Consider the following 13812-nt stretch of genomic DNA (forward strand, 5'->3'; position numbering starts at 1 on the left):
TAAATTAGGTCAAGTGTGTGGTCTGACCTAATTAACCTTTGTGGTTTAGCTAAACTACATTCTTTCTTTAACTTTACACATATAAGCATTGAATAGACTGATTCATGTGATGCTTTATGTTCAGCTGTGTTTGGCTGCGGTAAACTCAGCTGAACTCATTGGTTGGAAGTCACAGGACCAGTGAGACAGGACAGGTTAACCTAGATGCACGAGTGGATGGCCTGAGTGCACCTGAACACACGGGTTGATTTAGAGGTGAGGGTGCCCCTAGGCACAACAGTAAATGCTGCACCCCCTCCCCACCTGCACCTCCTTCTGCATTGCTTGCTGTAGCAGGATCTCAATGCAAACTCTCCTATTGAAGGTCTATTCCTAGTGCGAATTTATGCATATCGTATGCCCCGCTATACCACTAAAGGGGGTATTCAATGTGTAGGTCACGGCGGTCGAGCTTGCTCGACCGCTGTGACCCTGTCCCATTCTCGGTCAGCTCGACTGCTAACATGCAGGCGGGATTCAATGACCCGACTGCAGTGGGCCGAGAAGGGGGCGTGACCGCGAGTTGCGGCCGAGAAGAGGCGAGCTGCAGCCGGTAGCTCGTCACTTCCCAGCTGTTCTCGGCAGAACGAGCCTGACAGCTTGTGAAGTCGGGTTCGTTCTGCCGAGAAACCCTGCTCAATGCTGTCGGGGAAGACAGCATTGAATATGGCCCAGAAGCCATCTCCACCCGTGGGGAGACGGTCGCCTGCGATTGAATACCCCCTAAAAGTGTACACCTCAGCAATACTGCATAAGGATGCATCTGCATATTTACCCTGATGTCTAAAACATGGGGACACATTTTAGTGATTGGAGTAAAGACGACCTGAGGGAAATATAGAACATTTTTGTGGGAAGTTTGGTGGAACAGTCATCATCTACCTACCAGCTGTGGTGCGGAATAATACAGTAAACAGCTTACTAATGCACGGGACAGACATATGGTTAATGTCAACATAGATCTAAGGAATGATAAAAATAATATATATCACCTCCTTCCCAAAAGGAAAAGAGCACAAAAGAGAGCGCAGTAGATGGAGCACTTGTGTCTTAAAGCTTGAAATTCTATATTTCTAGATAAATGATACCATTTTATTTAAAAGCTTCAATGTTTTGTTACAGGATACAGGGGTTGGAAAATCAAGCATAGTTTGCCGGTTTGTTCAAGACCATTTTGACCACAACATTAGCCCTACTATTGGGTAAGAAACTTGCAGAACAATTTATTTCCCCAGCATGTAAATCAGGGATGGGGAAACTCCGGCTCTCCAGCTGTTGTTGAACTACACATCCCAGGATACCCTGCTACAGTTTTACTATTTGGTTATGCTAAAACTGTAAAAATGGAAAGAGAATATCCCGCACAGGACAAAAAAGTATTGAATTATTTATCTGGAACCAACAAGAAGTCAATTTTTTTTTGTTTTGTGTAACAGATTATTTATGTTGGAGGTTCCCCCCAGAAATCGAATACTCAAATACTCTCAAAAGAAAAAGTTTATTTGCAAGAGGCAAACAGTCCATTAACACAGGGATTTTTAAGAAATGAATAACGATCAGTATTTTAAACTTAACTTTAATTCCATTCTTATAAAAAATATAGTGACTATAAAGCTCAAAAAGACATACAAAACATATATGCACACAAATATTTACAAAAATACGGTATAATAGTCAACTATATTTACACAGTGGTGGTGGTGTTGAACACTTGAATACACGGTGAGTGTATTGAATAAAGCTCCTGGTTATTGGAGCAAGTCCTTGCATGGCTAGACTAGATTAAGGGCCTCATTCAGATCTCATCGGTACTGCGTGCGTGTTTCGGTTCGCCGGGTGCACACCCATGGCGGTGTGTGTGTGTGTGGGGGGGGGGGGGGGCGGAGATGGGCGGGGGGCGCCGGGCTGCCCCATCACCATATGGGAACACCCAGCGTTCCATGGGCGTTCCCATGAGAACGCTGGGCGTTCTCAAGGTAATGAGGCAGTGACGCGGGTGTGGGGGGCGGGTAGCTGACATCACCGGATGTCAGCTGCCCGCCTATATCCACGCCAGCGTGCACGCAAATGTACGCAACTGAAAAGTCACTTATATATGCGTGCACGCTAAACATCATTCGATGGTCGGTGACCATCGAAAGATGTGGGCGGTTACCCAAGCCATGCGAATGGATGTTTATGCAAAACATCCATTCGCAGCTGTTCGGTCGTTCGCCGGGCGGGGTTTGGTGGACTCGCAAGGCTGCGAATTCGCAGCCTTGCGAATCAACCAGAATAACCCCCTAAGTCCCATGCAAGGACTTGCTCCAATAACCAGGAGCTTTACTCAATACAATCGCCGTGTAGTCAAATGTTCACCACCACCACCACAACCACCACCACCACTCTATAAATATAATTGACTATTATACAGTATTTTTGTAAATATTTGTGTGCATATATGTTTTGTATGTCGTTTTGAGCTTTATAGCCACTATATTTGATATAAGAATGGAATTAAAAGTTAAGTTTTAAATACTGATCATTATTCATTATTTAAAAGTGTGCCTCCCTGTGTTAAAAGACTGGGAGCAACCAATCGTTTTCTTTTGAGAGTTCATGCTAAAACTGTTGCAGGGCATTCTGGGATATGTAGTTCAACAACAGCTGGAGGACCGAAGGTTCCCCATCCCTGATGTAATTGTTAAAGTGTAAGCGAATAGAAGTGCTTTAAAAAAGTCCAACATAAATGTTGTCTACTTGTGTATGGGGAAGCCGTCAGTAGGTCGACATGGTCATTAGGTCAACACAAGCATCAGATTCACATGGAAAGGGTCAACATGAAAAAGGTGGTTTTTCATACTTTACTAAATGGGAATATAATTATGCGCCCAAAGCATGGAGAGCGAAGTGAGCCATGCCAGGGGACGCGGTATGCTTATAGGGTGCCCATGTTGGCTTACGTCGGCACAGACACCAAAAACATGAAAACCCCAATTTTTCATGACGATATTTTGCACGTCGACCGAATACTTATGTCGACCTAATGACTGTGACTACCTATTTAATGTGTCGACCTAGTAACTGTTGACCTATAGATGTGAATGTTAAAATATATATAAAGCGCTGCGGAATATGTGTGCCCTATGTAAATAATAATATATAAATAAATTTAGTGTTCAACCTAATGACTGTCGACCTAAATTCTGTGGACCCTATGTGCTTTCTATAGGATTAGACTGCCCTCTTGTGGTAGCTGCCAGTAATGCTAGTTTTTATTTTACTGCAGAGCTTCCTTTATGACAAAAACAGTGCCTTGTGGGAATGAGCTACACAAATTTCTGATATGGGACACTGCTGGACAGGAACGTGTGAGTATCTGTGTTAGTACAAGTGGCCACAAAAATACATACGTTATCGTTGCAATATGTGGTAATAAACTACACTTTTCAGGGTTAATTTGTGAAGGCTCAGAAATAGATCCCTTAGTTACAGGTGTAACAGGGAAACACTGCTATAAGTAATGATGGAAGGCTGTCCTTGCAGCTCAGAAACACTGTAGCAGAGGTCTCTCTTAAAGGCTATTAAGAAGTCTATTCAAAACAAAGATCTCTATTGTTTTGCAGTTCCATTCATTGGCACCTATGTACTACAGAGGATCAGCAGCTGCTGTTATAGTATATGACATTACAAAGCAGGTAAGGTGTAACAAATTGTGTGTTCTGTTTCGTAATTCATACACTTTGAAAGAAAAAAATGGATGTATACCATACAATGGACCTAATTCAGTTCATGTCATTACTGCTTCTCATGTTTCCAAGGACCCCGCAGTGATAACCACTCCATCCACATCCAAGGGCATAACAAAATATTGGTAGGCCCCATAACAAAAGATGGTAAGGGCCCCTATGTACCAAACAATGGTGTGAAATGTATATGACACATGTAATTTATACAGGGATGATGATCCCTACTCAGCTCTGGTCCCCATAGCAGCTGCACCCCCTGCTGCTATGGTAGTTACTTCCTTCTCCACATCTGAATAACCCCCCTATGTATGATTAATAATAGACTGGATTTTACTTTTCTGAGGTAAAAAAAAGTGGGGACTAAGTGGGGTATTTAGTAAAGTTTGGAGATAGATAAAATTGTGAGATAAAGAAACGGCCAGTAGGCTTCTGTCTTTACAGCCTGTATTTGTACATTTGGAGAATATACCGTATTTTTCGCTCTATAGGACGCACCTGATCATAAGACGCACCTAGTTTTAGAGGAGGAAAACCGGAAAAAAATATTCTGAACCTAGTGTAATGCCTGCTCCCCCCCTCCCCTTGTACTTGGCTTTCTCAGATGGATTTGCAATGCTGTCAGGGGGTCTCTTCTCTCTAAAGATGCTTTTTGTTGTATAAGCATATTAAAGCATTACTACTGCGTCCAAAGATGCAGCAACAATACTTTTAGCATACAACCCTGAATGAGGCTCCAGATCTGACAAATTGCACACACAGCTATATATAGTATATTTATACACACCCACATAGCCATGCACACACACCCATTGACCGGGATGCGGTCATTTGGTCTACTGCATTATGGTCGACAGTCATTAGGTCGAATCCATTAGGTCGACATGCTAAAAGGTCGACATGACTCTAGGTCGACATGGGAAAAGGTCGACATGATTCTAGTTCGAAAGGTCATTAGTTCGACAAGGTCATTAGTTCGACATTGTCTATGTCGACATTCACAAGGTCGACATGGAGTTTTTCACTGTTTTTTGAGCCAACATGTGCCGACAGGCGGTATTTCATGCCCTACCATCCACTAGGGCGTGGTGGGAGAATAGCGAGCGCAGCGAGCGATGCGAGGGGATGCAGTGCACTTTAAGCTGTGTCCATGTCGACTGTGTTGACATTCAGGTAAAAAAACAGTGAAAACCCCCATGTCGACCTTGTGAATGTCGACATAGACAATGTCGAACTAATGACCTTGTCGAACTAATGACCTGTCGAACTAATGACCTTTCGACCTAGAATCATGTCGACCTTTTCCCATGTCGACCTAGAGTCATGTCGACCTTTTAGCATGTCGACCTAATGGATTCGACCTAATGACTTTCGACCATAATGCAATAGACCAAATGATCCCAACCCCATTGACCCAACACTGAAATATATTGAATATAATAAACTTTTATTGTTACTACCTGGCATCATGAGTGTGCAGCCGGTACTCTGCTCCCTCAGTCCTCTCTCCCACGGGGTTTGATGGAGGGGCGGTTGGCTCTGAACGCAGGTGCTGGGTTAGGTAGTTAGAGCCGGGCAGCTGTCAGTGTGCGGGCGGGAGCCAGGCAGCTGTCAGGAGGATGTGCACGGGAGCCGGGCAGCGGTCAGGAGGATGTGCGCGGGAGCCGGGCAGCGGTCAGGAGGATGTGCGCGGGAGCCGGGCAGCGATCAGGAGGATGTGCGCGAGAACTGGGAAGTCAGGGTCGAGAGCGGCATGTCAGCTCTTCCAACTGCCCTCTGTCACGCTGACACGCTGATCTCAGCGGTGAGTCAGAGCGGTGGGGGAAGCTGGCATGTCAGCGCAGACGGAGGCAGCAGAGGGTCTTAGCGGGAATACTAGGATAGTCTCGGCGGGGTCCCTGTGGCTACTAGTTCCCATCTGCCGCAGGGACCCCGCCGATGATATCCCATTCGCTGAACGGACCCCCGCTGCCAGAACTGCTGTAAGCTGCTGAAAAGTACCAGGGGAGGGGGCGGCTTCTGCTGCAGCTCCCGAGATGCTGGTGCAGCAGCACCAGCATCCAGGAGTTTTTGCAGGATTTTTTTTCAGTATTCGCTCCATAAGACGCACACACTTTCTCCCCCACTTTTTAGGGGAGAAAAAGTGCGTCTTATGGTGCGAAAAATACGGTATATCAAAGCCTGCACAGAAATAGAATTGTTATTGACATAATACCAACCAATCTGCTCAAAATTAGAGATGGATATATCGGACTGATCAACTCTTCTCAGCACTTTTCTCCAAATGTAATGGCCAAGACCACTGAAAGCTATCCTGGCCATCCCAAACATTCCCAGAGGAGCATTGTGCAACTACCATGTGACATCATGAGATCACATGGACCCGCCCACACTCCCACAAGTCCTTTTGATGTTCGTTGATAGGATAAAAATATTTGGACACACAAAACGGTTTCACGCACTGTATGTGGGCAGTCCATTTACTTTAAATGTGACATGACCAGTATTAATCTGACTTCCAACAGACCTAGAGCCTGATTCAGATTTTTACGCAATGTACAGATTTGTACGCAATGATTTGTTCACATAGCTGAGCATTTATGGGTAGACTGTGCACGCGCCCAGGTACTCTATCGATGTTAGCTGCAATGAGCTGCAAAACTATAGTGCTATGAATTGTTCAAAGGAAGGGGGCCCCAAACTGGTATCTTGCGTAGGGTCCTATGCGTCTAAATCCACCTCTGCTTTTGTGTCTATTTATCAAGACCATTTTTCAGGAAACTACAGGTATGTAGAAACAGCGGGTTCGGTTTTGAAAAAAATCAGGAAAAACTAATTTCAACCTTCTCCTGTCAACATTTTGCCTGTCAACCAATAGTGGTTGACCTATTGAGGACCTAGACACTCTCGATCTAATGACCCACACCCCTCTTGCAGAAGGCTGATAAATGCATCAGACAGCAAATTATTATCAATGGAGACTGTGGACTAACCCATGTGTACTAACCACCGAAAAGTGTCGCTTTGGAGAGTTTGGTCAGGTGGTTTATGCCATCCACAGATGGCATAAATGGATTTAATGTCCATGGAGGCACTCTCTCAGGAGAGGAATCCTATGGAACTCATTATTATTACTGCTTTCCCTATGAGTTATAATTAGTACATAGCTGGGAGAATAGTTTATCGCAAAACAGACTGTAAATAAATGGGGAGATTCAGACCAGTTCATACGGGTCGAATTCGGCCCTGTTTTCGATGGTCAGGGGTCTGCACATGCATGAACTTGCGCATGTGCAAACCCCCTGTGTGAATGCCTTTGGTGAGTATCACACTCACAGGGGTCTTCACACAGGCAGGGAAGGGCTGGGGGAGGGCAGGGGGCGGCAGCAGGGAAATGCCCACCGTTCCCATGGGAATGCAGGCATGAGGCAGGCAGCTGACATCACATGACATCAGCACCCGTTCCAAATTAATACTGAAAAGTAATTATTGACTTACTTTTCAGACCGAAGTCTGCAGAAATCATTCAGAGACCATCAAAGGATTTTCCTCCCGGCTGGCCGCATGCAATGGGATGTGTTTGCATACAGCAAGGGGATTCAGGTGGCAGAGTTTATTAAACACATATACCAGAAACTGATGTCATAGTTTGCATCTAAGGTGGCCAATCCCGGGATGTGCAGGATCCCGGGATTTGGCACCAAAATATCCAATCCCGGGATTTCGCGATTAAACTGCGCATGCACAGTCTAATGCCGGGCAGCGTCTGAGAACTTGCTCAGATGCTGCCCGGCTGTTCCCGACCCTTACTGCACGTACAGCGTCTGAGCACTTGCTCAGATGCTGCCCGGCTGTTCCCGACCCTTACTGCACGTACAGTGTGCCTGTGGAGCGTGATTAGGCCATAGGTCACTCTGCGCAGGCTGCATGAAGCAGCCGGAACACTCCTGCATCCCGCTCCTGGCTCCACTTCAGTGGTTCAGCCGCCCGGCACCTCACTGCCTGGCGCAACACCCACCCACTGCCTCCACCTGAACCACCCACTGCCTCAACCTGCTTACTTTTCAGAGTACTGCAGAAATCATTCAGAGACCATCAAAGGATTTTCCTCCCGGCTGGGCGCATGCAATGGGATGTGTTTGCATACAGCAAGGGGATTCAGGTGGCAGAGTTTATTAAACACATATACCAGAAACTGATGTCATAGTTTGCATCTAAGGTGGCCAATCCCGGGATGTGCAGGATCCCGGGATTTGGCACCAAAATGTCCGGGATTTCAATCCAGGGATTGAAATATCCAATCCCGGGATTTCGCGATTAAACTGCACATGCACAGTCTAATGCCGGGCAGCGCCTGAGAACTTGCTCAGATGTTGCCCGGCTGTTCCCAACCCTTACTGCACGTACAGCGACTGAGCACTTGCTCAGATTCTGCCCGGCTGTTCCCGACCCTTACTGCACGTACAGTGTGCCTGTGCAGCGTGATTAGGCCATAGGTCACTCTGCGCAGGCTGCATGAAGCAGCCGGAACACTCCTGAATCCCGCTCCTGGCTCCACTTCAGTGGTTCAGCCGCCCGGCACCTCACTGCCTGGCGCAACACCTACCCACTGCCTCCACCTGAACCACCCACTGCCTCAACCTGCTCCCCCATGTAAATTAATGTGGGGGAAGGGGGGCGTTTCTCTTTTAGGGATGCCAATCCCAGGAATCCCGGGATTGAGCATTTTTCAATCCTGATTGCTGGGATTGAAAAAAATGCCCCAGGATTGGCATCCCTAATTGCATCCCTTGGTAGATTGGCATCCCTAGGTAGACTGTCTAAAGTAGAGATGTGCGGCGGCCACTTTTTCGGGTTTTGGTTTTGGATCTGGATCTCCCTTCGTGTTTTGGATCTGGATTGGTTTTGGCAAAACTACCCTTGCGGGTTTAGGTTTTGGTTTTGGATCTGGATTTTTTTTGGGGGGAAAAATGCCAAAAATTGCTAAAATAACAGAATTTGGGCCTGTTTTTGCCCCTAAGAGACCTTTCACATTGCAGGTGAAAACCGTTTTAAAAATCATTTAATACCATTCAAACATTCAACCCGTTTAACCCCCAAGGGACACGTTTCAAGCCATTGAAATAGAGCTGTTCAAACTGCCAAAAAACGGCTTTAAAACGTGTAGGACTCTGCTTTTTAAACGTGTTGAAATACCGGTTAACTTTAACCGGTAAATCAACTCTGGCACTTTCACATTGCAGCCTTAAACGTTTTAAAATGGAAAAAAAACGGCAATATACCGTTTTAAAAGTGCGATGTGAAAGGGGTATGTAGTATTATTAACCTTAATAACATTAGTTTCCACTCCTTTCTTTTTTTTTAATTAATCTTTATTCCAGTTTTTCTTCTCACATACATAATAATAATAAAAAAATAAGACATCACAAACAATTTGTACATTTACAGTGTGTTATACCAGTATTGTCAATTTTCCTTATATTATTTATACTTTCATCCTGCATTCCCCGCTCAGCTGCATTAAAAAGATAAAGGGGGAGGAAAGGAAAACAGTCATTCCCCTTCCCCCTCTCCCCTCTCTTCCATTTCAGTTTATTTTCCTTATCATTGGAGATCCCTTCACTGCGCAACCGTCCAACCATTGCTAATGCTTATTATACATATTAGTTATATTTATCAACATATTAGTACTGACAATTTTATAAATTTTATCTCACTGATATTAGGAAATAGATTTAACAATCAGAGGTGGTAATGTTATTTGAAGTGGTATTTTTTTTTTTTTTTTTTTTTTTTTGTGGGATACTTTCGTACCAATAATGTGCTTTTCATTATATATACTTTCTTATGTGCCCTTATTATTATTCCTTTATTTCAATTGTACCCTCCCTCCCCTCTTCCCCCCCTCCCTCCCTAGTAATTGACTCGTGAACTCTGTGTCTTTTGTGTTAAATTCTATTTCGTGTGGATTACCCCTTTTTTTTTTTTTTTTTAATGCAGTACTTTAAAGCCTTCTCCTCTCCACCAAAGTGTTTGCTTTATTATCACCAATTTTTGTATATATTGATCCTTAGACATTTTTCCCTTTACAATAATATTCTGTCCGTTGCCACCCATCCCATATTTCTAACCACCTTTTTGTACTTTTACGTGTATTACTAACGTGTTTTTCGTGTTCATAAATGAGGTTCACCTGATTTATCCATGCTCTAACCTCTGGGCCGGTGTTTGCCATCCAGGAGCGTGCAATCATAACTTTGGCTATTGAGCTTAAATATATTGCCAATTGCCTTTGTCCATGCGTCATTTGATCATTTTGCCAGACCCCTAGAACATAGTCTAATGGCGTAGCATTCTGTATCGGAATTCCACTTTTCTCCATTACTACCTCTATTTCTTGCCAGTACCTCTTTATATGATCGCATTCCCAGATTAAATGATAAAATCCACATCCCATCTTTTTACATTTTGGACACTTATTAGGGGAGTTTGGTGAGAATTTATTAATTTTTTCCGGGGTCATGTATGTTCTATGTAAGATGTTAAACTGTATTTGTTGTATTCTCATAGAGTTGGTTGCTACTATAGGGAATTTAAGAGCTATTTGCCATGATTCTATGTCAATTCCTGGAATTTCTTTCTCCCATTTATCCCTGAGATCTTCCAAATCATCCCCCTGCGTACTAGCCAACAAAAGTTTATAGCACTTCGATACAGTTTTCTCCTTTCTTAACTTATTTATGATTATTTTTATCGGGGTATCTGCAATACAAAATCCTTGCTGTTTATCTAAGTGGGAAAGAGCGCTCCTCAATTGTAAGTATCTAAAGAACATTTGGTTGGGGATTCCATATTCTTCTTGCAGCTGATTGAATGTTTTTACTCTATTATTTTCATAAACTTGTCCCACCCTTGATATACCATAGTGTATCCATATTCTCACCCCCTGATGTTTTTTTATATTATCAAAATATTCGAGTGAGAACAGATATGTTTCTGGGTCAATAGTTACTGTACCCATGATCTTACTTGCCCACTGCCATATTTTTTTTGGCCTGTATAATAATTGGGGGATAGTATTTGGGTTTGGTTTTGGTCAGTAGGGCCTGTAGTGGCGTATGTCCCGGTGCTACAGATTCCACTAATGTCTTCAACTCTGGAGGGCATTCCTGTGTATTTAGCCATTCTTTCAATTGCGCCATTTGTGCCGCAAAATAATACAGCCTAAAATTTGGCAACGCCATTCCCCCCTTTCTCCTTAATCTGGTCAAAGTGGCCATCCTTACCCTAGGTCTCTTATTTCTCCAAACAAATGATGTAATAATACCATGGATTTTTTTAAATATCGATTCTTCGATATAACTAGGTGCATGTTGCAATGCATATAAAAATTTTGGGAGGATGACCATTTTGACCAGATTTACCCTCCCCAAAACAGTAAGGGGTAATTTTACCCAGTTCTTACATTTAATTTTAATTTCCCTAATTATAGGGTCCAAATTACTCCCAATATACCTCCCTGGGTCCTCGGTGACATTTATACCCAGGTATTTGAACTGTGCTACCCTAGGCGGATAATGGGAAGGTAAGGCTGGCATATTGGGTTCGGCTTTAGTAATAAGCAGATGTGATTTATTTAAATTTGTTGTTAAGCCGGAGTATTTCCCATAACTCTGTATTATTTCAAGCACCCCGTCAAGATCATTATTATATTCTGCAAGTCCGACCAGTAGGTCGTCAGCATATAAGGAGATTATATTGTGAACCATTGAGCCCCCTCGAGCTTCCAAGAAGGCTCTCAATTTACAGGCAAGGGGCTCAATTGCCAGCGCAAATAATTGCGGCGACAATGGGGGTGCCTAGTACCTCGAGAGAGGCTAAATGGTTCTGATACATATCCATTGATAAGTACCCTTGCGGTAGGTGATTGATAGAGTAAAAACACTCTTTCAATGAACCTAGGTCCAAAGCCAAAAGTGCTTAACACATGCCGCAAGAAAGTTTCCACTCCTTTCTAGTCAATTTTGATCACTTCACAGCTCACAAAATTGTTTTCATTTACTGTAGTTGGGCCAAAAGGTTATACCGAGGTAGCTGGATGACTGAGCTAAGCAACAGCAGTGGGCATCACATACAAGTGGACCTTACACTTCCAACCTGGCACATCTTGGAAGCAGAGTGGCACTTCAGGGGCAGACAGGGTGGCAGTTTAATAAACTACCCCAAAAAAAGAGAAATGCTTGAAAGAGCAAAAAATACAAAGAGGTATCGGTCCGGTATATGACTGGTGGTAGAAGCTTCAGCACTAATATCAGGTTGCTGATCTCCCACTATTTCCTCCTCCATCATCTTCCAAAAATGTGTTTTTATTTTATTTATTACTTTTATTTATTTTTCTTACTTTACACTGGACACAGCCTGTCACACTGGACACAGCCACTTGGACACTAGACACTGCCCCTGGACCATACCTCCCAACTTTAGTAGCCCAGCAGGCGGGACGCTGCCGCTGCGCGCCGAAGGCGCGTTGAAATTTTCGGGGGGTGTGTGGCCTAATTTGGGGGGCGTGGCCTATACTCGCGGCTCCCCCGCGAGGCCACGCCCCCATTTTGCCGCTATGGGGGCATGACCCAGAGGCTCTGTGAGCCTCTAGCCATGGCCACAGCCCCCTGGCTGCGGGAATAGACGCTGTGCGCATGCGCACAGCGTTTATTCCCCGCTGCTTAGCAGCTGACAGGGGGACTCCCAACAGCCCCCCCACACTGCGGGACACTGCCGCCCGCGGGTGGGACAGCGGGACAGGCCCTGACAATCGGGACTGTCCCGATAAAATCGGGACTGTTGGGAGGTATGCCTGGACACAGCCCCTGGACACTGGACACTGCCCCTGGACACTGGACACAGCCCCTGTCACACTGGACACAGGCCCTGTCACACTGGACACAACCCCTGTACACAGCCCCTGTACACTGGACACAGCCCCTGTACACTGGACACAGCCCCTGTACACTGGACACAGCCCCTGTACACAGCCCCTGTACACTGGACACAACCCCTGTACACTGGACACTGCCCCTGGACACAGCCCCTGTACACTGGACACAGCCCCTGTACACTGGACACAAACCCTGTCACACTGTACACAGGCCCTGTCACACTGGACACAAGCCCTGTCACACTGGACACAAGCCCCTGTACAGCCCCTTGTACACTGACCACTGCAGCCCCTGTACACTGGACTTGTGAACAGCAGCCCCTGCAGACCCTAATCGAGTGAGCAGCAGCAAAATAATATATTATTATTATAGCACAGCACACAGCACAGAGCACAACCACCCTCTTCCCTCTCCTATGCTGGAGTAAAGATGGCGGGGCACGCGTGCGTCTTATATAGAATCCAGATCCCGCGAGAATCCGACAGCGCGATGATGACGTTTTGCCTCTTTTTCGGTCTGGAATTCAGGCGGAACTCCCGAGCCGTCTCAGATCCTGACTCGGATCACCATATACGGATCTGTCGGATCCCGGAGATCCGACCCGCTCATCTCTAGTCTAAAGTAGATGCTTCAGAGAAAATGGCACATGGTGCTCTTGCAGAATATACATAACTAGTTATATTAGCACTTTCATCTTGAACATTCCCCAATTTTATATTAATATGTGTTATTTTTATCAATAATCATATACAGTAGTCTATAATTTATGGACTTTTATGTATTGTTGTTTGATGTTATTTCCTTTTCAACCTTACTGCCAGTATGTTTACGCTGCAAAGATTACTAAATGTAAGTTTTTTAATGAGTGCATTCATTTAGTTTTCAATAAATACTCTGTAGTGTTTGTGTTTATTAGAGCACAGAGAACTGAATGCCTGACCCTCTTTACTGTATACAGGACTCATTCCATACACTGAAGAAATGGGTGAAGGAACTGAAGGAACACGGACCAGAGAACATTGTTATGGCTATTGCTGGAAACAAATGTGACCTCTCTGACATCAGGTAGCAAATTAGTGATAATTGTCAGTTTTAGGAGTCTCAATGGCTAA

At 44.7% G+C, this 13812-nt stretch overlaps 1 protein-coding gene across 4 annotated transcripts in view; it reads left to right on the plus strand.

The window, feature by feature from the left end:
* Positions 1 to 13812, plus strand: part of RAB31 (RAB31, member RAS oncogene family) — a 65957-nt gene that overhangs the window by 22250 nt on the left and 29895 nt on the right. For all 4 annotated transcript variants that reach the window (XM_083187653.1, XM_083187652.1, XM_083187651.1 and 1 more), the window contains 4 exons: positions 1162 to 1241; positions 3308 to 3389; positions 3645 to 3716; positions 13659 to 13765. In XM_083187653.1, the coding sequence (XP_083043779.1) occupies positions 1162 to 1241; positions 3308 to 3389; positions 3645 to 3716; positions 13659 to 13765 (341 nt within the window). The remainder of the gene's footprint in view (positions 1 to 1161; positions 1242 to 3307; positions 3390 to 3644; positions 3717 to 13658; positions 13766 to 13812) is intronic.

The sequence above is a fragment of the Crinia signifera genome, chromosome 5 (genome assembly GCF_055691185.1).
Source record: "Crinia signifera chromosome 5, ASM5569118v1, whole genome shotgun sequence".
NCBI classification, from domain to species: domain Eukaryota; kingdom Metazoa; phylum Chordata; class Amphibia; order Anura; family Myobatrachidae; genus Crinia; species Crinia signifera.